The sequence below is a fragment of the Oncorhynchus nerka genome, linkage group LG17, assembly GCF_034236695.1.
Source record: "Oncorhynchus nerka isolate Pitt River linkage group LG17, Oner_Uvic_2.0, whole genome shotgun sequence".
Classification (NCBI taxonomy): Eukaryota; Metazoa; Chordata; class Actinopteri; order Salmoniformes; family Salmonidae; genus Oncorhynchus; species Oncorhynchus nerka.
In genome coordinates this window covers 40,735,712-40,759,340 of record NC_088412.1, presented here as the reverse complement: position 1 = coordinate 40,759,340, position 23,629 = coordinate 40,735,712, and the positions used below count along the sequence as shown (strand labels likewise).

The following is a 23,629-nucleotide window of genomic DNA, read 5'->3' as shown; positions in this document are numbered from 1 at the left end:
TGTTGCCACAAAGTTGGAAGCACAGAATCGTCTAGAATGTCGTTGTATGCTGTAGAGTTAAGATTTCCCTTCACTGGAACCAAGGGGCTTAGCCTGAACTATGAAAAACAGCCCCAGACCATTATTCCTCTTCCACCATGCGCATTGGGCATGGTGATCTTAGGATTGTGTGCGGCTGCTTGGCCATGGAAACCCATTTCATGAAGCTCCCGACTAATAGTTATTGTGCTGTCTTTGCTTCCAGAGGCAGTTTGGAGCTCGGTAGTGAGTATTGCAAACGAGGACAGATCCTTTTTAATGAGCTATGCGCTTCAGCACTCGGCGGTTCCGTTCTTTGAGGTTATGTGGCCTACCACTGCGTGGCTGAGCCTTTGTTGCTCCTAGACGTTTCCACTTCACAATAACAGCCTGTCAGCAACAAGTAGGGCTGAAATAGCCAAATCCACTCATTTGAAGGGGTGTTCACATACTTTTGTATACATAGTGTACTTTACTAACAATAGTACATGTGGTTCAGGGTTGGGAAAATCCTATTTCCAGCCAAATCAAAAGGACACCAAATTCCAATTCCAAACTGTTCCTCATTGGAATTGCAATTTTTGTGTACAATTTTAATTGACTGGAATTTAAAATGGATTTGACCCCAACCCTGATATGTGGTCAACCACACACTTAATGCATTATCTTATAAAGTTTTAGGAGGAAAAACAAAATTACAGCTAAAGTTGTTTTTCCCTGTCATGTTCATCAATTTCCATTTTTTATTTGCTTTTGTCAAATACAGGAATAGCATGTACAGAAGAGGAACTGGGCTTTAGAGACTGAAGTAACTGTACAATATTTACAGATAAGAGAGCTTGAACAAATAGGTAAACCTCCAAAATAATAATTATCATAAACAACAAACAGATCAAATAAAAACAGTCAACACAGATTTTATACGCTTTTTAACAGTTACACCTCCCTAAAACCACAGAGCTTTCTTTTAGAAAGCGAACAGATATTTATTTTAATTTATTAACTTCAGGTGTAAACTCTGCTCTCATTGTCTTTTGAAGAACAAACATAAAGAACAGAGTTTGCTTAGTTTTTAAATGCATCTTTCCCCCTCACAATTTATTTAGGCAGACAGAAAAAAGGGAACATCACACACTCCCTTAACCTCTCCCCTTCCCTCCCTTCACCTCAGTTTTGCTCCCCTCCACTCTTTTTCCCCCTTCAGCAGTAAAAGGGGGGACTGAGCAAATTATTTTGCGTAGGCCATTTCATGTTACCCTAATAAAACATGATTATTTAAAATAACAACAGCAAACAATCCCAGCTAGGGAGGGTAATTTCCTTGTATAAATAATACAAATCATAACTATTAATACATATACGTATATATACATGTATATATATATATATATAGTGTTTGTATGTTGGTGTGTGTGCCCGTGCATGTTTGGATGTAGATTCACCGTGGTCCCCTGCTTTTCCTGTTCAGGTCAAGTGGCAGAAGTCATACCCTTTCACACATTCACTATTTTCAACCCGCCTCCTCTGCTCTCCTCCGTCCTTCTTTTTTCTTCAGTCAAGAGATATTTTGTGATAGAAAAACTAAACAAAAGCGCTAAAAACAGTTCATTGTAGCATCCATTTTAAGTTAAAACTCAACCGTACTCACAGACCGAACATTGACTGTTCTTTCTTTCTCGCTGGGAAAGAACTAGAATGGTAGGTTCTGAAACCCCCCTCTCTCTCCATCTTGGTACGGTCCAGTGTTCTCCACTCCAACTCTCTTGCTTTGTCTCCCAAATACTGTATACCTCCCCTTCCCCTCCCTTCTCCAACCCACATTCTGCTTTCCAAATGGCACCCTATTCTCCATATAGGCCCTATGGCCAATTGTAGTGCACTATTTCAGACTGTGTCCCCTCCTCCCTCATCAGGCTTTGGTGCTGAGGGTTAGAAGGTCGATGAAGGAGTTGAAGAGGGTCTCCAGCCAGCCCTGGTTAGCCATACACTGCTGCACCACCTCCTCCTGACCAGGGTCTTCCGCTGCCTGCTCTATACTGTCCGTCTGGGAGGGGGGGAAAGAGAATAGAATAGTTTATTTTCCTCCAAGGAAGACATTCAATTATTTTGCTATTGAAATTCACTTGCTTATTTACAGTAATATATACAAACATTATGTGGATCTTCAAATTAGTGGATTTGGCTATTTCAGCCACACCCGTTGCTGATGGGTGTATAAAATCGTGCACACAGTCAGGCAATCTCCATAGACAAACATGGCTTTACTGAAGAGCTCAGTGACTTTCAATGTGGCACCATCAGAGGATGCCACCTTTCCAACAAGTCAGTTTGTTAAATGTCTGCCCTGCTACAGCTGCCCCGGTCAACTCTAAGTGCTGTTATTGTGAAGTGGAAAGGAGCAACAACTGCTCAGCGGTACAGTGGTTGCTCCACTAAACGTTTTGCGATTAGGCTGCGGGACTTAGAGGTAATTTGTGGTTTAGTACGGTACCCTACGTCCCCACTTCATTGTTCCAGACCCGTGTAAGGGGTAGTTAACTAATTATGCTTTTGGGTTCTACTGTGTCACTAACAGACAATGAATGGGCAACATAAACCTAAATAGAAACTGATAATTGTCTACGACTTCAGTAGTACTTACTAAAACTGTTGATACACTAAGGTTTATGTATATATTTTTTGTTAGGATTATTTTGGTCTTACTGTAGTACTGTAGGCCACTCCCGATCGGTCACATTATACAGTGCCTAAGTGGCACAACAGTCTAAGACACTGCATTTCAGTGCAAGCTGTGTTGCTACAGATGCTGGTTAAATACCTGTGCCGCCCTCGACTGGGAGACCCATGAGGTGATTGTAGGTTTTTGGTATCTCTCCCTCTAAAAACAGAATTAAATAAAATAACAAACTGGCTTTATTTACAAATTAGTAACAATGTCTCACCCCATGTTCAAGAATGGCCTTTTTCCTCACTCATTTTACGTTATTTGAAAACAAAATATTCTTATTTTTTTTTTAAACAAAGAGATTATTATTATTAATTTAAAATGATATAAAAGCCTGTTGGATATTCTCACGGATATATTATTTACCCTGTTATTAGCAGGACAATATATATTGGTCATATTGGTCATGGCTGAGTGGTGCACAATGGGATTGCCTAGCAGTTCTCCAGCTGTATCCACTGAAAGCGCGTGAGGTTCAAGGCACGAGGGCAGGGGGCACGGATGGGCCGCAGAGCCGCGCACAAAAGTCCGACCTAGACCATGGGGAAGGGAGGAGGAGGAGGAGGAAGGTGGATGGACCACTACCCCGCCACACTGGCAACACTTTAAGGGGCATTGCACGAATAATGACGCTGACTAGCGAAATGTTCCCTCTGTTCTGTTCTTAGTGCCAGTCTGCATGTTCAAACTAATACAATGCAACTAATAACGGCAAGTCAGTTAAGAACAAATTCTTATTTAAAAGGACAGCCTACTCCTTCCTCCCAGTTGGGGATTTAAACCCTGGTCTCCAGCGTGCCATCACAACACAGGGATTATTTAGCTAAATAGCCCAGTACTGTACTCCCGACCATCACGTTTTCCAGTGCCATATTTTCCGTTCCGTCCTAACGGAAACCCAGGGGGTTTTTCTTAGAATAGAAACGCCATAATATTAATCAAATTAATCCCAAACTCTAAAAGTAATTGGAAACGTAGATACAAATAATTTGTAATGTGGTTACAATAAAGAATGTAAACAAGATGCTGTGTTTTTATTTACAGTAGTGATGGACAGCTGGTGGCATTTTGAAAACAGGTTTTCAAACACTTGGTGCCGATTAGCAGGACAAAAAAAGACTCTTTGTAGCCCGGCTACTATAGGTGTGAACATCCCCCTACCTGCAATTTATTCGATGCTTAAGTACTCTGAAGTGTTACATTGCTAACTCAAAACAGTACAGTATTTCTTCATCAACATCTTTATGCTTTCGTTAATAAAATAACTAGAAAGTTACCATTCAAAAAGTAGCTGTTTATCTAAAAAAAAATGACATTGCGACCAAAGAGAACAGATTAAATGGACATAATTTTCATCAAGCCAGCTTCTTTCTATGGTGCTACCCGTTCCAGGGTTTGAACTACCACGAGGACTTGAAAATGAGCCGGAGCTGAAAGGATCACTAAAACTAAAGTTATTTTGGTTTCAGTGCATTTTCTTAAAAAAAAATGTATATAGCCTATCAATGTGAAGGCATACTATGTAATAAAATTGGTAATGAAATAAAGGTTCAATTAAATATATATATATATATATATATAGAAATGATTGTGTGCTAAAAACATGAATGTGTTTTTGCAGCGCATACAAACATGCCGACAACCATCCGTGGAGATCAGAGGACAAAGGGCGGGACAACGGGCCGCACCAAAAAAACGCATTGTTGCCAAGAAAGCGGTTCGTTTTGCCAGATTCCTAAAATATGTACACAGCATTTGTGTGTTGGAGTCACTTTGAATTCTTAATTGATCTACCGTTTCTATCATAGGCCACTGTAATTGATGGGGGCTCAGTGTGGTACCATTCTGCTCATCTGATGAAGGTGCACGTGGATCAGATTCAAACTTTGAAGACCGAGATCAAGTCATTGAAGGCAGATCTGCAGAAGAGAAACATTATTGGAGGGCAGAGATACGGGCGACAGCTGATGCATTGGTCCAGAGCCAGGTGGCAGTCACCGCATCGCATTGTAAAATGTGTTGCTACAGATACCCGTGCCGGCCGCCACCGGGAGACCCATGAGGCGGCTTTTGGTTTTAATTTAGAATCCTCCAATCCTCTATATGTAATTATTGGCGGAGAGTCATATTAGTCATATTTGTCGATATACTGTAGGCCTACCGTAGGCGACATGAGTCTCAATAGAGTTGAGTAATGTGCTTTTAAAAGTGGTGTAGGTCTTATTTATTTAAAGAGCATATTAAAGTTAGTTGTGGACTATTGCTTCAAATCCAATTGCTTATATTTTAGCATCATTTCGCGCCGCTCTGAGACAAGCATGGGGACTGTTCTTGATATTGAGATTTTTATTTTCACTGAATCTCCGTTTGGGTATTTGGTTAGACTAGAATTAGAAAATTAGGTTGTAGAAATGTTATGCTCTCAGTGTAACCTTTATTTAACTAGGCAAGTCAGTTAACCTCTTTGGGCTAGGGGGCAGTATTATCACGTCCGGATGAAAAGCGTGCCCAAAGTAAACTGCCTGTTACGCAGGCCCAGAAGCTAGGATATGCATATGGAAGTATTGGATAGAAAACACTCTAAAGTTGCTAAAACTGTTAAAATAATGTCTGTGAGTATAACACAACTGATTTTGAAAGCGAAACCCAGGACACAATCCATCCAGGGAAATTATTTTTGAGATCATTGTGCTTTCCAATGTTTTTCCTTGGGAAACCTGATTTTTTTGGGCCCAGATTGCAGTTCCTATGGCTTCCAGTAGAAGTCAACAGTCTTTAGAAATAGTTCGGTGTTGTTCTTTTAAAAGTGTCACTCAGGTGGACTCTAGTCTTTTGGTGTGCGTGAACAGGAGCGTGCTCCTCGTTGTTTTTCTCCGGTATTGGAAACAGTTTATTCCGTCTCAAATTTGATCGATTATTTACATTTTAGGGTACCTAAGGTTGGATTAGAAACGTTGTCTGAAATGTTTGGACCAAGTTTACAAGTATCTTATTAGATACTTTGTAGTTATGTTGTATTCCTGAATCAAAAGCGCTAAATAAATTTACATTTTGGGGATATAAAGAAGGAATTTATCGAACAAAAACGACCATTCATTGTGTCACTGAGAAATGCGTTCTCTGGAATGATGAATCACGTTTCACCGTTTGGCAATCCATTGACAAATCTGGGTGTGGCAGATGCCAGGAGAACGCTACCTGCCCCAATGCATAGGGTCAACTGTAAAGTTTGGTGGAGGAGGAATAATAACCAGGCGTTGTTTTTCATGGTTCGGGCTAGGCCTCTTAGTTCCAGTGAAGAGAAATTGTAATGCTACAGCATACAATGACATTCTAGACGATTATGTGCTTCCAACTTTGTGGCAACAGTTTGGGGAAGGCTCTATCCTGTTTCAGCATGACAATAGCACTGTGAGATCCATACAGAAATGGTTTGTCAAGATGGGTGGGGAAGAACTTGACTGGCTTGCACAGAGCCCTGACCTCAACCCCATCAAACAACTTTGGGGTGAATTGGAACGCCGACTGCAAGTCAGGCCTAATCGCCCAACATCAGTGCCCGACCTCACTAATGCTCTTGAATGGAAGCAAATTCCCGCAGTTATATTCCAACATCTAGTGAAAAGCCTTCCCAGAAAAGTGTAGGCTTTTATAGAAGCAAAGGAGGGACCAACTCCATATTAATGCCCATGAGTATAGACATGTTGCATATAGATCTAACATGAATTGATATTATGCAATTCAAATATCCACTCTAGGATGGATAATAAATAAAGTGATTATTATATAAGCACAACACAACCACCCACAAATGACAGCCAACCTTTCACAACAAAAGGACTAACTACACAGTGCTCCATTTGAATTATTCTTACCACAATGGAAACAGAGAGAGAGAGGAGGGGAAAGAGAGAGAATCAGGAAGAAAGTAGAGAAGAACAACAATGCCATAGAGGAAAGAGAGGGGTGTTGGAAGATCAGTGTTGTGAAAAGCAATTGTGATGCTGAGTCTTACCTCCTTCTTGCAGTCCAGAAAGGTGTGATACTTGTAGTGATGGAGAGAATGATAAAGGCTATAGACACGACACGTCTCTGTGGACAGCTTGAGGTCCTGAGAGTCACAGAGAGAGAGGAAAAAGAGGAGGGAAAGGAGAGAGGAAATAATTTATTAGGGAATCTCTCCAGTTCTCTTGGACTGAGGAATAGGGAATATGGAAAAGGCCTAGTCTACTATGTATTCACAACTTCAAATCAAATCAAATTGTATTAGTCACATGGGCCGAATACAACAGTGAAAAGCTTACTTACGAGCCCCTAACCAACAATGCTGCTAAAAAACAAAATCAAAAATACAAATAAGAACAAGAAATAAAAAGTAACAAGTAATTAAAGAGCAGCAGTAAAAAAACAATAGCGAGACTACAGGAAGGTACCGGTAAAGAGAAAATGCGCGGGGACACCGGTTAGTTGAAGTAATATGTACATGTAGGTAGAGTTATTAAAGTGACTGCATAGATGATAACAACAGAGAGTAGCAGCAATGTAAAAGGGGGGGGGGGGGGGGGTGCAAGTAGTCTGGGTAGTCATTTGAGTAGATGTTCAGGAGTCTTATGGCTTGGGGGTAGAAGAGGTTTAGAAACCTCTTGGACCTAGACTTGGCGCTCCGGTACTGCTTGCCGTGCGGTAGCCGATAGGACAGTCTATAACTAGGGTGGTTGGAGTCTTTGACAACTTTTAGGGCCTTCCTCTGATACCGCCTGGTACAGAGGTCCTGGATGGCAGGAAGCTTGGCGCCAATGATGTACTGGGCTGTACGCACTACCCTCTGTAGCGCCTTGTGGTCGGAGGCCGAGCAGTTGCCATACCAGGAAGTGATGCAACTAGTCAGGATGCTCTCGATGGTGCAGCTGTAAAACCTTTCGAGGATCTGAGGACCCGTGCCAAATCTATTCAGTCTCCTGAGGGGAATATGTTTGTCATGCCCTCTTAACAACTGTATTGGTGTGCTTGAACCATGTTAGTTTGTTGGTGATGTGGACACCAAGGAACTTGAAGCTCTCAACCCGCTTCACTACAGCTCCGTTGATGAGAATGGGCGTGTGCTTGGTCCTCTTTTTCCTGTAGTCCACAATCATCTCCTTTGTCTTGATCATGTTGAGGGAGAGGTTGTTGTCCTGGCACCACATGGCCAGGTCTCTGACCTCCTCCCTAGAGGCTGTATCGTTGTTGTCGGTGATCAGGCCTACCACTGTTGTGTCATCGGCAAACTTAATGATGGTGTTGGAGTCGTGCCTGGCTGTGCAGTCATGAGTGAACAGGGAGTATGGAGGGGACTGAGCACGCACCGCTGAGGGGCCCCTGTGTTAAGGATCAGCGTGGTGGACGTGTAGTTAACCTTCCCTTACCACCTAGGGGCGTCCCGTCAGGAAGTCCAGGATCCAGTTGCAGAGGTTAAGTGTTAAGTCCCAGGGTCCTTAGCTTATTTATGAGCTTTGAGGGCACTATGCTGTTGAATGCTGAGCTGTAGTCAATGAATAGCATTTTCACATAGGTGTTCCTTTTCTCCAGGTAGGAAAAGGCAGTTCGGGAGGTATGCAAATTGGAATGGGTCTAGGGTTTCTGGGATAATGGTGTTAATGTGAGCCATGACCAGCCTTTCAAAGCACTTCATGGCTACAGATGTGAGTGCTATGGGTCGGTAGTCATTTAGGCAGGTTACCTTAGTGTTCTTGGGCACAGGGTCTATGGTGGTCTGCTTAAACCATGTTGGTATTACAGACCCGGACAGGGAGATGTTGAAAATGTCAGTCACACTTGCCAGTTGGTCAGCACATGCTCGCAGTACACGTCCTGGTAATCCGTCTGTCCCTGCGGCCTTGTGAATGTTGACCTGTTTAAAGGTCTTACTCACATCGGCTGCGGTGAGCTTCTGGAACAGCTGGTGCTCTCATGGATGTTTCAGTGTTATTTGCCTCAAAGCGAGCTTAGAAGTAGTATAGCTCATCTGGTAGGCTCGTGTCACTGTCACTCGGTTGTGCTTCCCTTTGTAGTCTGTAATGGTTTTACAAGCCCTGCCACATCTCACGAGCATCAGAGCCGGTGTAGTACAATTCAATCTAAGTCCTGTATTGACACTTTGCCTGTTTGATGGTTTGTCGGAGGGCATAGCAGGATTTCTTATAAGCTTCCGGGTTAGAGTCCCGCTCATTGAAAGTGGCAGCTCTAGCCTTTAGCTCAGCGTGGATGTTGCCTGTAATCCATGTCTTCTGGTTAGGGTATGTGCGTACGGTCACTGTGGGGATGACGTCATCGATGCACTTATTGATGAAGCCAATGACTGATGTGTGGTACTCCTCAAAGCCATCGGAGGAATCCCAGAACATATTCCAGTCTGTGCTAGCAAAACAGTCTTGTAGTTTAGCATCTGCTTCATCTGACCACCTTTTTATTGATCGAGTCACTGGTGCTTCCTGCTTTAATTTTTGCTTGTAAGCAGGAATCAGGATGATAGAATTATGGGCAGATTTGCCAAATGGAGGGCGAGGGAGAGCTTTGTATGCATCTCTGTGTGTGGATTAAAGGTCGGCCAGAGTTTTTCCCCCTCTGGTTGCACATTTAATTTAACATGCTGACAGAAATTTGTTGAAACGGATTTAAGTTTCCCTGCATTAAGGTCCCCGGGCCACTAGGAACACCGCCTCTGGGTGCGCGTTTTCATGTTTGCTTATGGCGGAATACAGCTCATTGAGTGCGGTCTTAGTGCAAGCTTCAGCCTGTGGTGGTATGTAGACAGCTACGAAAAATTCAGATGAAAACTCTCTAGGAAGATAGTGTGGTCTACAGCTTATCATGAGATACTCTACCTCAGGCGAGCAAAACCTCAAGACTTATACATAGTGTGCCGCTCCTTGTCTTACCAGACGCCGCTGTTCTATCCTGCCTATACAGCGTATAACCAACCAGCTGTATGTTGATAATGTCATCGTTTAGCCATGACTCCGTGAAGCATAAGATATTACCGTTTTGAATGTCCAGTTGGTAGTTTAATCTTCCGTTTAGGTCATTGATTTTATTTTCCAAGGATTGCACGTTTGCTAGCAGAATGGAAGGCAGTGGGGGTTTATTCGATTGCCTACAAATTCTCAGAAGGCAGCCAGCCCTCCGGCCCCTTTTTCTACACCTTCTCTTCACGCAAATGACGGGGATCTGGGCCTGTTCCCGGGAAAGCAGTATGTCATTCACATCGGGCTCGTCGGACTCATTAAAGGAAAAAAATTATTCTGCCAGTTGGTGGTGAGTAATCGCAGTTCTGATGTCCAGAAGATCTTTTCGGTTATAAGAGACGGTAGCAGCAACATTATGTACAAAATAAGTTTCAACAAAGTTACAAACAAAAAAACACAATCGGTTAGGGGACACATAAAACGTCAGCCTTCTTCTCCGGTGCCATCTTCACATACTTTCAGAGGATCACTAAAAATACAAATACACTTGATCAACGCTAAAAGAAGAAACGTAGCCTCGTCGAGAACCAGGTTTCCCTGATTGGAAAGCCTGGTGAAGTCTATGGCCGAAAGTGGCTAAAAAGGGGTGGAGAGCCGGTGTAAATCAGTGACGCCTTGCAACACGTCAAACCGATCAAATGCATTGCTTGGGCGGAGCTTAACACGCAGCGCCAATCAAACACATCAAATCAATCAATGCTTTGCTTGGGCATCGCTTAACACGCAGCACTCCTTCAACGGACATGTGGGGGGAGGGTTCTTGAAATGTAAAATACCTAAAAATGTAGCCGCTGGATGCCAGTGGACCATTCAAACCGTTTCCAAAGGACGTGACAACAACGTTTTTGGAGGTATGGCTACGTGAGACTAGAAGAAACAAGACAACGCAAGTGTAAATAAGGACAGTGTCATGGTTTTGCTTTGTTAGCACATGGGTAAACACCTTCCGGACCGAGTTAAAACCACCGAGATACAAGTTTATGTACAAAGCAAAGTGACAAACAGGTCCGGACTTTATTACTCCAGTTCTTGTGAGACAGAATTGTCTCTTCTGCTCGGCTTCTACAACACCTAGACACAATTTTCAAGGCCAGGGTTAGCCACAGTGCAGCGGATTTGATACATTGGTGTCAGTGGTTGGATACTAAAGTCAAGGAGTTCATGACTGGATGTGGGTCACTCACCTGCTGTTTGGGCGTGGTGCTCTTCTTGACGCGGTTGAGGGTTTTACGGCTGTAGCACTCGCCGCCGAGGTGCACTTTGACCGCTCCAGAGTCCAGGGGGTCCGCCGTCATTTTGGGGAACATATGCAGAGTCTCCTAAAGAAGAAAAATATAAAGATGGAGGGAGCGAGGGAGGGGGAGAAGAGGTCATTTCAACTGTTTTAAAGTTTTCACTTTTCTTTATGATAGTGAGAAAGTTGGATGGAGATTGGAAAGAGATATGGTAAAACTCCAGACACTACAGGTACTTTTCATAGGTAGGTATCACATCTGGCATCAGCATTTTTACAACTAAACAGACAGACGTACCTGGTGTTGGCCACTCATGTTGACTCTCCTTAACAGTCTCCTCTTTTGTTCATTGAGTAGGCTGTCAATCTTCCTCATGGGCGGGAGGTACAACTCGTCTGGGGGCCAGAGTGGGAGGGACATAGAGTCTGTATGACTTATCTCATGACATCTTTCTTCCTAAATCCTACTCTCACTTACTTTTGATCAATACTCTCTTTACTCACTCCCAGGGCTGGGGTAAATTCCCTTTGAATTCAGTCAATTCAGGAATTAAACTGAAAATCGAATTCCAAATTATCATAGAGGAGCATTGCAAATAATGTAATTTCAGTTTATTGACTGAATGGACTAGAGGTCGACCGATTATGATTTTTCAACGCTGATACCGATTATTGGAGGACCCCCAAAAAAAGCCGATACCGATTAAGCGGACAATTTATTTTTATTTATTTGTAATACTGACAATTACAACAATACTGAATTAACACTTATTTTTAACTTAATATAATACATCAATAAAATCAATTTAGCCTCAAATAAATAATGAAACATGTTCAATTTGGATTAAATAATGCAAAAACAAAGTGTTGGAGAAGAAAGTAAAAGTGCAATATGTGCCATGTAAGAAAGCTAACGTTTAAGTTCCTTGCTCAGAACATGAGAACATATGAAAGCTGGTGGTTCCTTTTAACATGAGTCTTCAATATTCCCAGGTAAGAAGTTTTAGGTTGTAGTTATTATATGAATTATAGGACTATTTCTCTCTATACCATTTGTATTTCATATACCTTTGGCTATTGGATGTTCTTATAGGCACTTTAGTATAGCCAGTGTAACAGTATAGCTTCCATCCCTCTCCTCGTCCCTACCTGGGCTCAAAACAGGAACACATCGACAACAGCCACCCTCGAAGCAGCGTTACCCATGCAGAGCAAGGGGAATAACTACCCCAAGTCTCAGAGCGAGTGACGTTTGAAACGCTATTAGCTAACTAGATAGCCATTTCACATCGGTTACACCAGCCTAATCTCGGGAGTTGATGGGCTTGAAGTCATAAACAGCGCAATGTTTGAAGCACAGCAAAGAGCTGCTGGCAAAACGCACGAAAGTGCTGTTTGAATGAATGCTTACGAGCCTGCTGGTGCCTACCATCGCTCAGTCAGACTGCTCTATCAAATCATAGACTTAATTATAACATAATAACACACAGAAATACGAGCCATAGGTCATTAATTTGGTCGAATCCGGAAACTATCATCTTGAAAACAAGACGTTTATTCTTTCAGTGAAATATGTAACCGTTGTATATTTTATCTAACGGGTGGCATCCATAAGTCAAAATATTCCTGTTACATTGCACAACCTTCAATGTTATGTCATAATTATGTAAAATTCTGGCAAATTATGCGGCCCAAACTGTTGCATATACCCTGACTCTGCGTGCAATGAACGCAAGAGAAGTGACACAATTTCACCTGGTTAATATTGGCTGCTAACCTGGATTTCTTTTAGCTAAATATGCAGGTTTAAAAATATATACTTCTGTGTATTGATTTTAAGAAAGGCATTGATGTTTATGGTTAGGTACACATTGGAGCAAGGACAGTCCTTTTTCGCGAATACGCACCGCATCGATTATATGCAACGCAGGACACGCTAGATAAACTAGTAATATCATCAACCATGTGTAGTTAACTAGTGATTATGATTGATTGATTGATTGTTTTTTACAAGATAATTTTAATGCTAGCTAGCAACTTACCTTGGCTTACTGTATTTGCGTAACAGGCAGTATCCTCGTGGAGTGCAATGAGAGGCAGGTGGTTAGAGCGTTGGACTAGTTAACTGTACCGTTGCAAGATTGAATCCCCGAGCTGACAAGGTAAAAATATGTTGTTCTGCCCCTGAACAAGGCAGTTAACCCACCATTCCTAGGCCGTCATTGAAAATAAGAATGTGTTCTTAACTGACTTACCTAGTTAAATAAAGGTGTAACAAAAATAAATACAATTTTTTTTTTTTATCGGCCAAATCGGTGTCCAAAAATACCGATTTCCGATTGTTATGAAAACTTGAAATCGGCCGACCTCTAGAATGAACATTGAATTTACCCCAAACCTGATCACATCATCACCCCATCCCTCTCACCGTCTGTGTCCTCCAGGGCTTGAATCATGTCGGGGTCAAGTGCTGTACTGACCAGCATCTCTATGTAACTCCTGAACATCTCCCTCATGGCTCGACTGTTCATCCCCCCTCTCACTGGGGCTACAGGGGAGAGACACACAGAGAGAGAGACATAGAGTGAGAGAGAGAGAGAGAGAGAGAGAGAGAGAGAGAGAGAGAGAAAATATGTCACTGAGTGGGTTTGAACCTGGGGCTCCAGTGTGTTACAAGCCAAGCCATTACACATAAATATACATACCAAAATTGCATTAACACAGTTACACACACACACACACACACACAAAAAATAATCCCTCACCTTGGTCTTCGCTGGGCCCATCGAGGGAGGAGTCTGAGTCAGAGGGGACTTCCTTCAGCCACTTCTTCCTCTTTTTGGGTGGAGGCTCCACCTTCACTAGCCTGGCCCTCGATGGACGCTCTTTCTTCTTCTCTCCTCCTCCTCTCTTCTCCTCCCCCACTCTCTTTCGGTCCACTTCACTGCTTCTTCTCTCCACCTTCTCCTCAGGTGGTGAATGCCTCTTCTCTTTTTCTTCTCTCTCCTCCTTCTCTCGCTCCCTCTCTCGCTGTTTATCTTTTTCCCTCTCCCTCTCTCGCTCCTTTTCTTTTTCCCTCCTCTCTCGCTCCTTCTGCTCCCTCTCCTTTTCTTTCTGCTCTCTTGCTTTGTCGTTTTGCTCCTTCTCTTTCTGCGCTCTTGCTTTCTCCTTTTGCTCCCTCTCTTTCTCCTTCTCTTTGTCCTTTTGCTCTCTCGCTTTCTCAATTTGCTCCCTCTCTTTCTCTTTTTGCTCCCTCTCTTTCTGCTCTTTCGCTTTTTCCTTTTGTTTTCTCTCTTTCTCTCTATCTTTCTCCTTTTGATCTCTCGCTTTCTCCTTTTGTTCCCTCTCTTTCTCTTTCTGCTCCTTTTCCTTTTGCGCTCTCTCTTTCTGCTCCTTCTCTTTTCCCTTTTGCTTCCTCTCTTTTTGCTCCCTCTCTTTCTGCTCCCTCTCTTTCTGCTCCTTCTCTTTCTGCTCCTTCTCTTTCTGCTCTTTCTCTTTCTCCTTCCGCTCCCTCTCATCTCGCTCCAATCGGGGTGGAGTTTGACCGATGGCAGGGGGAGGTGGCTTGGGGAGCGATGGGAGTGATTGACGCCTGTCAAGGTACAAAGAAATTAGTATTTTTGCAGGATATTGCTTACAGTTACACATGCATGGAGGTAGGGGCTACGGTTCTACATAGGGTTGGGCACATATGAATCAAGACCCAGAGGAGTACGGCAAACACGCAGGGACAAACAGCGCAAACCTACCTCAACATGAGTCTAGGTCTGTGCCAGGGTTTACGTGAGCACACACGGACATAATCCTTTTTATTGAAATTCTCCAGGAACTTGACATAGAGGCGTTGGTACCGCATCTTGGCATCGCCAAAGTAGCCCAGATACTGAGAGAGAGAATGGGAGGGAAATATGTATAGATAGATAATCATTTTAGTTATTATAAACAAACTATGTGTAGCTTCAAAATATTTGTACAACTATCATGACGATCTCATGCTGGATTGTAAATCCTTGCATCCATCGCTGGATTGTACTTTAAGATTAAAGAGAAGGAGAGAGTCTCCTGTATGAAATGGGATGTGAGTAACTCACGTTACTGGTGGCACAGAACTGCCTCTGTCCGTCTTTGATCTCAGGGCTGAACTTCTGCAGCAGGGCTTTCTGCACTCTCCAGATGGGTGGTGGCTCACGGCCGGTCTGCAGGGCCATCTTGAGAGAAAAAGAGAGAATGTACAGTGCCTTCAGAAAGTATTCATAACCCTTGACTTACTCCACATTTTGTTGTGTTACAGACTGAATTCAAAATAGCTTATATATATTATTCTTCTCACCCATCTACACACGACATCCAATAATGACAAAGTGAAAATATGATTTTAGAAATGTTTGCAAATGTACTGAAAATGAAATACAGAAATATCCCATTTACATGTCTGGTTAGACTGTACACTCTCCTTCCAGACTCACATCAAACATCTCCAATCCAAAGTTAAATCTAGAATTGGCTTCCTATTTCGCAAACAAAGCATCCTTCACTCATGCTGCCAAACATACCCTTGTAAAACTGACCAGCCTACCAATCCTCGACTTCGGCGATGTAATTTACAAAATAGCCTCCAATACCCTACTCAACAAATTGGATGCAGTCTATCACAGTGCCATCCGTTTTGTCACCAAAGCCCCATATACTACCCACTATTGCGACCTGTACGCTCTCGTTGGCTGGCCCTCGCTTCGTACTCGTCGCCAAACCCACTGGCTCCATGTCATCCACAAGACCCTGCTAGGTAAAGTCCCCCCTTATCTCAGTTCGCTGGTCACCATAGCATCACCCACCTGTAACACGTGCTCCAGCAGGTATATCTCTCTGGTCACCCCCAAAACCAATTCTTTCTTTGGCCGCCTCTCCTTCCAGTTCTCTGCTGCCAATGACTGGAACGAACTACAAAAATCTCTGAAACTGGAAACACTTATCTCCCTCACTAGCTTTAAGCACCAGCTGTCAGAGCAGCTCACAGATTACTGCACCTGTACATAGCCCACCTATATTTTAGCCCAAACAACTACCTCTTTCCCTACTGTATTTATTTAATTTAATTTATTTTGCCCCTTTGCACCCCATTATTTTTATTTCTACTTTGCACATTCTTCCACTGCAAATCTACCATTCCAGTGTTTTACATGTTATATTGTATTTACTTTGCCACCATGGCCTTTTTTTTGCCTTTACCTCCCTTATCTCACCTCATTTGCTCAGATCGTATATAGACTTGTTTCTACTGTATTACTGACTGTATGTTTGTTTTACTCCATGTGTAACTCTGTGTCGTTGTATGTGTCGAACTGCTTTGCTTTATCTTGGCCAGGTCGCAATTGTAAATGAGAACTTGTTCTCAACTTGCCTATCTGGTTAAATAAAGGTGAAAAAAAAAACATTTACACCCCTGCTAGAATCACCTCTGGCAGCGATTACAGCTGTGAGTTTTTCAGGGTAAATCTCTAAGAGCTTTGCACACCTGGATTGTACAATATTTGCACATTATTCTTTTTAAAAGTCTTCAAGCTCTGTCAAGTTGGTTGTTGCTCATTGCTAGACAGCCATTTTTAAGTTTTGCCATAGATTTTCAAGACGATTAAGTCAAAACTGTAACTAGGCCTCTCAGAAACATTCAATGTCGTCTTGGTAAGCAACTCCAGTGTATATTTGGCCTTGTGTTTTAGGTTATTGTCCAGCTGAAAGGTGAATTTGTCTCCCAGTGTCTGTTGGAAAGAAGACTGAACCATGTTTTCCCTGTGCTTAGCACTATTGTGTTTATTTTTATCCCCCAAAAAACTCCCCAGTCCTTGCCAATGACAAGCATACCCATAACATGATGCAGTCGCCACCACCATGCTTTGCTTGAAAATATAAAGAGTGGTACTGAGTGATGTGTTGTGTTTGCCCCAAACATAATGCTTTGTATTCAGGACAGTAAGTTAATTTCTTTGCCAATTTTTTTTGCAGTTTTACTTTAGTGCCTTATTACAAACAGGATGCATGTTTTGGAATATTTGTATTCTGTACAGGCTTCTTTCTTTTCACTCACTTAGGTTAGTATTGTTAACCTCTACAGAATCGGTGCCTCCCCCAGCGGGATGGTTGAGCTAACGAAGGTTAATGTGATTAGCATGTGGATGCAAGTAGCAAGAACATTTCCCAGGACATAGACATATCTGATGGGCAGATATGTCTATGGGCAGAAAGCTTAAATTCTTGTTAATCTAACTGCACTGTGCAATTTACAGTAGACACTACAGTGAAAGAATACCATTCTATTGTTTGAGGAGACTGTGCAGTTATGAACTTGAAAATGGATCAATAAACCATTTAGGAACATTTGGGCAGACATTTGGACACAATTTTGAACAAAAATGCAATTGTTCATTGGATCAGTCTAAAACGTTGCACGTACACTGCTGCCATCTAGTGAACAAAATCGAAATTGCGAGTAAGCTGTAATAATACATTGTGACCTTTCTCTTGAATTTCAAAGATTTGTATTATCTTTTACCAGATCTAATGTGTTATATTCTCCTATATTAATTTCACATTTCCACAAACTTCAAAGTGTTTCCTTTCAAATGGTATCAAGAATACGCATATCCTTGCTTCAGGTCCTGAGCTACATGCAGTTATTTTTGGGTATGTCATTTTAGGTGAAAATTGAAAAAAGGGTCCAATCCTTAACTACAATGTTTTTGATCCATCCTCAGTTTTCTCCTATCACAACCATTAAACTATGCAACTGTTTTAAAGTCACCATTGGCCTCATGGTGAAATGCCTGAGTGGTTTCCTTCCTCTCCGGCAACTGAGTGAGGAAGAACACCCACGGGGGATCATTTAGCTATTTGATTTGGAATTTTAAGACCCCTTTAGGTATCCCAAATGTTGTATTTTTCATTATTTGATAAAATATTTAATTTGGCCTTTACTACTATAGCCTACAGAAATGCATTGAAAATCACATCAACAAATAGATCATAAAGAATAAGGTTTTGAAGTCTGTCCTATATCTAGGAGATATAAGAAAGCTCAGGAAATATTTTCGTTATCCATTTTTTTACACATATTTAACCCCTAAATTTTGTTGTAACATAACCACCTGTACGGGTTACCTTCAGACGAGTGGGAGTCAGAGCAAAACGGATATTAGTTTGTAGCCCAAAAGGTTCAGCAATTGGCGCTATAGTCAGCAATTGGCACATTACCGATTTCAGACAACTCCCGTAACACTTGTGGGGCTCGTAGAGCTGTTCAGATGCTACAGACGTTTTCTTGAGAAGAACAATTTTCGGGGTGTCTCATGGTCTGACAAACACAGCTGTAGGTCGGCCACCTTCCACCGCAGATGCGGAAGGCCGACATAGGTGGATGCAGTGGATTGATACCTGTAGTTTAAACTGACGGATTATGATGGGGATTTTTTAATTATGTTACTTAGACTGATGCACGGGCGTGTCTCTTATTAAGGATTAATAACTTCCCCATGCTCAAAGGGATATTAAATGTTTTTTTTTACCCATTTACCAATAGGTGCACTTATTTGTGAGGCATTGGAAAACCTCCCTGGTCTTTGTGGTTGAATCTGCGTTTGAAATGTACTGCTCGACTGAGGGACCTTACAGATAATATGTGCGTGGTATAGAGATGAGGTAGTCCTTTAAAATCATGTTAAACACTATTATTGCACACAGAGGGAGCCCATGCAACTCATGGTGTGACTTGGACTTATTTAGGCTTGCCATAACTAAGGGGTTGAATACTTATTGACTCAAGACATTTCAGCTTTTCATTTTTTATTCATTTGTAAAAACATGATCCCACTTTGATATTATGGGGTATTGTGTGTAGGCCAGTAAGTGTGTGTGTGTGTGTGTGTATGAGTGAGAAGGCAAGACATACCACCTCCCATAGTGAATGCCAGAAGCCCTCACCTTGAGCGTGCCAATGTCCTCAGTCCGCACCACAAACTCGTCCCTCTCCCGGAAGATGCCCTCGCCGCCACTCTCGCTGTCCTCCTCCTCGCTCTCTCCAGCAATGGCCGCATTGTCCTGCTTTTTGGCCAGGTGCAGAGAGGTGATCTTGGAGGCTGGAGCATCCTCAGGGGTGGGGGGTGAGGGTGGGGAAGAGGAGGGCGAGGAGGAAGGCTGGGCCAGCTCTGTAGCATCCGAAAGGGGAGGGGAGGAGGAGGGAGGGGGGTAGTGGAGGGGGCATTGCAGGGGAAGGGGAGGGTGGAGAGGGCAGGGCCAGGGGCGAGGAGCTGGGGGAGGAGAGGTGGAGGGGTTGTGGTGGGGGTGGTGGGTTTGTTGGGGGACGGCTGCTGCTCCTCTTCATCATCCTCATGCTGGAAGGGCAGAGGGGAGGGTGGGGAGAGTGGTGGGGGAGGTAGGGGGGAGGGTGAGGAAGAAGTGAGAGTGGACGGGGAGAGGGATGGGAGAAAGGGGGGTAGGGGAGGCCCGGATAGAGAATCTGTGGGGGGTGGGGTTCAGAGTATATTACATCTTTGGAAATGAACAACTTTTTCTCAGACCATTCCAGAATATCTGAGATAGTTGGCTACTCACCATCCACTTTAGGAGCATCCAGCATCTCAAACTCAGGCTCTCTCTTCTCCTCTTCTCTCTCCTCTACTTCTTCCTCCACACTCCTAGACTCTAAATTCAGTTCTTCCTTTACCCTCTTCTTCTCCATCTCCTTCTCTTCCTCCTCTTTCTCCATCTCCTCTTGTCGTTCATCCACTCTGTCCATCCCACTCAGTCCTTCCTGTTCTGGGGATGGTGTATTTGGCTGTGTGTTGGCCTGTGTGTTGTGAAGTTGCATATTTGTCTCTACTTCATTGTCCTGCTCCTCCAGATCGGCTACGTCCTCCTGCATTTGGACCACGGGCGGCGGCGTTGGTGGCAGCGATGGGCTCTGGGGCGGAGATGGGCTGGGTGGGGGCAGAGCCACGGCTGCAGCCATTGAATGGGGCGTGTCGTAAAGGGCAGATATGGCCGAGGAGATGCTCTTCTGCAGGTCCTGGTTCTTACTGACAGAGTCCTCCTCCTCGTCGGAGGAGAAGGACGGCAGTGTCTCCAGGTTCCTCTTCAGCTCGTCGTCCAGACGCTTACAGGGACTCAGCCCATCCTCGCCCTCGCTACTGTCCCCAAACGGAGGGGGTGGAGGAGGGGGCGGTGGAGGGGGAGACAGGGACAGGATCCTACCCTTCAGGGAGGAAGAGTCTGTGGTTTCAGCTCCTTCCACTGGCCCTCCTAGGTCTTGTGGTCCACCAGGTCCAGATTCAGGCTGCTTCTTCCCCGTTTTGAGGAAGTCCAGGAAGGAGGCCATGAAATTAGACTTCAGCTCCGGGGGCTTGTCCTCTGTCTAAGAGGGAGGAGGGGGGGAAGAGAGGAGATGAGGAGAGGAGAAAAGAGAGGGAAGAGGAAAGGTGAGGTGCAGACAAGACAGGGGAGGAAAGAAATAAGAAATATAATGTCAGGAGAAATAATGAGAAAAAGGTGTGAATGGGAAAATAAATAAAATAGTATATAGGAGGGAGATTTTTATATATTATTATAATAAAACTTGGACCAGAAATGGTAATAAATCCCTAAATGCCATATAACTGTATTTTTCCATGCTTCGTGTTGGGGTGTACCTTTACAAATCTTTCTCTTCCTCTGAATAGAGGTAGTTCACCTTACCAACAGCAAGGGGGGGGGGGGGGGGGGTCTGAGGGTGGTAAGAAAATATAATTGGGTAACTGTGGCAACAGCTACCCTGGCAACAGCCTTCTCTCTCCTCTCTCCCTTTCTCTCTGATTTATTGTCAGTCAGAGGCTGGCTGTCAATCACCTCAGACTCATGTCTCCGCTTCGCCCTCTATAGGCTGCCGATATGCGCACACACACACAGCCTTACACACACAGCTCTATGTAGATACACACACACGCACACACACAGACTCACATACACACACCTCTAATGCATCTTCAAAGCACAGCCAAATGGTGAGGTCATTTGTTTCGGCTGTCCTGACACTTTCAGATGTAAGTGGTATCCCTCTGGGCATACTGCATCATTTCAACGTGGATAATTGGCTAATTTTTGGTTGAGACGTTGATCAATGAGATTACAACCTATATTCACCCACTCAAAAAAACAGGCAAAAGTTAGTTGAATTTCCAATGTGTTATCACTATGCTTTCAACCATTTAAAAGCACAACCAAATTCCAAAATAAAAACAATGTCTGATAAAACAATGTCTGATTTTTGGGGAAAATACAGTTATATAGCATTTAGGGATTTCTTACCATTTGTTTCAGTCCAAACTTTATTATAATGACACTATTTTTTTTCTCTTCCCCATTCACGCCTTTTTCTCATTATTTCTCCATCACTACACTTTCAACCATATAAACTCACAGCAAAGTTGAAATTGGAATACAAAGTCAGATATTTAGTTCATTTATACAATAGATTAATGTGATGTCACTGTGCTTCATCTAATAGGAGAACCAAATGACCTGGATTGCAGTTGAGATGACATTAAAAGTACATGGTGCAAGTGACCAATGCCGTTCGAGATTCTGCAGAGATTATTACTGCAATCTCCACAGACCTGCGATGACCTATGCATGCTATCTTACGCGCACGGTTTATATGATTATGTAAGAAGAAATGTATAGCTACGGTAACCTCAAAATGTGGCGATTGGATGTGTCAATGCCGTTTGAGATTCTATGCAAATCATTACAGCAATCTCCACAGAAGATGCACGCTTTATATGATTACATAAGAAGAATTTGGCCATGGATGTGTTACTCATATTATTGTATTTCAAAAGTGATATTGATTTGTGTTTAGTTGTCAATGCAACCAAATATCAACATATGAAAAAGATTTTGATCTTCTACATGAATAGTTCCATCTGTGCAACTGACTTAGTCTGCCTTTAATTCCTGTTTTTCTACAAATTAATAATTGATATGTTGGATTCACGTCTCCATCTCAACCAAAATTCTAAGTTATAGAATAGGACTAAATCAAATCAAACTTTAAATGAACTTTCAATACAGTTTGATATAATTTAGTCCTATTCTTTAACTTAGATTTTGGTTGAGATGGAGACGTGAATCCAACATATTCATTTTCAATTTGCAGACAGACTGGAATTAAAGCCAGACTAAGTCAGTGGCACAGATAGAACATTTCAAGCAGAAGATACATCTCCTTCAAATGTTGATATTTGGTTGCGTTGACAACCAAACACTAAATTCAATATCACTAAATATCATTACATTTTAAATCAATCAGAGTTTGAAACCTTAGGCCTATTGTATTGTCTATTTTTTTTTTTTTATTCTGGGTTGAATTAAAACAATTGCTGTTGATGACTTTGAAAATAGCATCACTGATGATAGATAAAGTATGGTCACATATTTGCTCTGTTAAACCTACCCTTTGGAATAATAGCAACAATGACTCTACTTAGTTTTTAAGTGGAGCTCTCTCAACAATCATTCTCACAATAGCACATTGCTAATAGTCAGTGATAAATATGATAGCTGGGCTTTGTTAAAACGTTGGATGGGAGGGTAGCTGTAGCTAGATCAATTCTCCAGTAGGAGGTGCTGCCCAGCCTATTCAACATATTTCAACATAAGGTTTGTCTATGTTGAAATTTGGTTACCTTGATGACATAATCCTCAAAACAATAGCGGATAACTTTTTTGAAATCTAATGTATTTTCCATGTAGATTCTACGTCACAATACGTTGACAAATTACGCTGAAACAACATTGATTCAACCAGTTTGTACCCAGTGGGATATTTTCAAAACTCTTAAGTACAAAACTGATAACACTTGTATCTTATGCTCAGAACATTTGATTGTTCATGCATTGGGGTTTCACACATATTTCATATTTCCCTGAGTCATTCATACAAAATCCAATTATTTTGTGAAATACCAGGAGAATATTTGATTTAGTCACCAATACATCAGATAATGACGATAGGCTCAGCATTTAGTCAAGTTAACTACTATTCAATCCAATAGCAAAAAATTCAACATACACATTTTAACACGGTTATTTTTGAAGTGCTGAATAGAAAGAATAGTAGATGGTAAATATAATTTTCCATACAGTATTTGGCTATAGCTTGACATGCACAGATTTTCTTTCTGATTTGTATCAATTGACAGGTTTTGAGCAACGTTGAGATATACACTACATATACAAAAATATATACTCCCTTTAAAATGAGTGGATTCAGCTATTTCAGGCATACACGTTGCTGACAGGTGTATAAAATCGAGTACACCGCCATGCAATCTCCATAGACAAACACTGCCAGTAGAATGGCCTTACTAAAGAGCTCAGTGACTTTCAACATGGCACCGTCATAGGGTGCCACCTTTCCAACAAGGCAGTTCATAGAATTTCTGCCCTGCTAGAGCTACCACGGTCAACTGCAAGTGTTGTTATTGTGGAGTGGAAACGTCTATGAGCAACAAAGGCTCATCGGCAAAGTGGTAGGCCACACAAGCTCACAGAACGGGACCCCTGAAGCGTGTAAAAAGTGTGGAAGAACTTCACTGGCCTGCACAGAACCCTGACCTCAAC

The 23,629-nt window shown here is 42.5% G+C and overlaps 1 protein-coding gene across 1 annotated transcript in view; it reads right to left on the bottom strand.

Annotated features, from left to right (window-relative positions):
- Positions 1 to 738: 738 nt before the first annotated feature.
- Positions 739 to 23,629, bottom strand: part of LOC115145251 (proline-rich protein 12-like) — a 48,895-nt gene continuing 26,004 nt past the window's right edge. The window contains 12 exon segments of the mRNA XM_065003159.1: positions 739 to 2,062; positions 6,759 to 6,854; positions 10,932 to 11,066; positions 11,280 to 11,377; positions 13,410 to 13,529; positions 13,747 to 14,573; positions 14,731 to 14,864; positions 15,073 to 15,189; positions 18,956 to 19,223; positions 19,225 to 19,292; positions 19,294 to 19,490; positions 19,586 to 20,384. Coding sequence (XP_064859231.1) covers positions 1,928 to 2,062; positions 6,759 to 6,854; positions 10,932 to 11,066; positions 11,280 to 11,377; positions 13,410 to 13,529; positions 13,747 to 14,573; positions 14,731 to 14,864; positions 15,073 to 15,189; positions 18,956 to 19,223; positions 19,225 to 19,292; positions 19,294 to 19,490; positions 19,586 to 20,384 — 2,994 coding nt within the window. The 3' untranslated portion in view covers positions 739 to 1,927.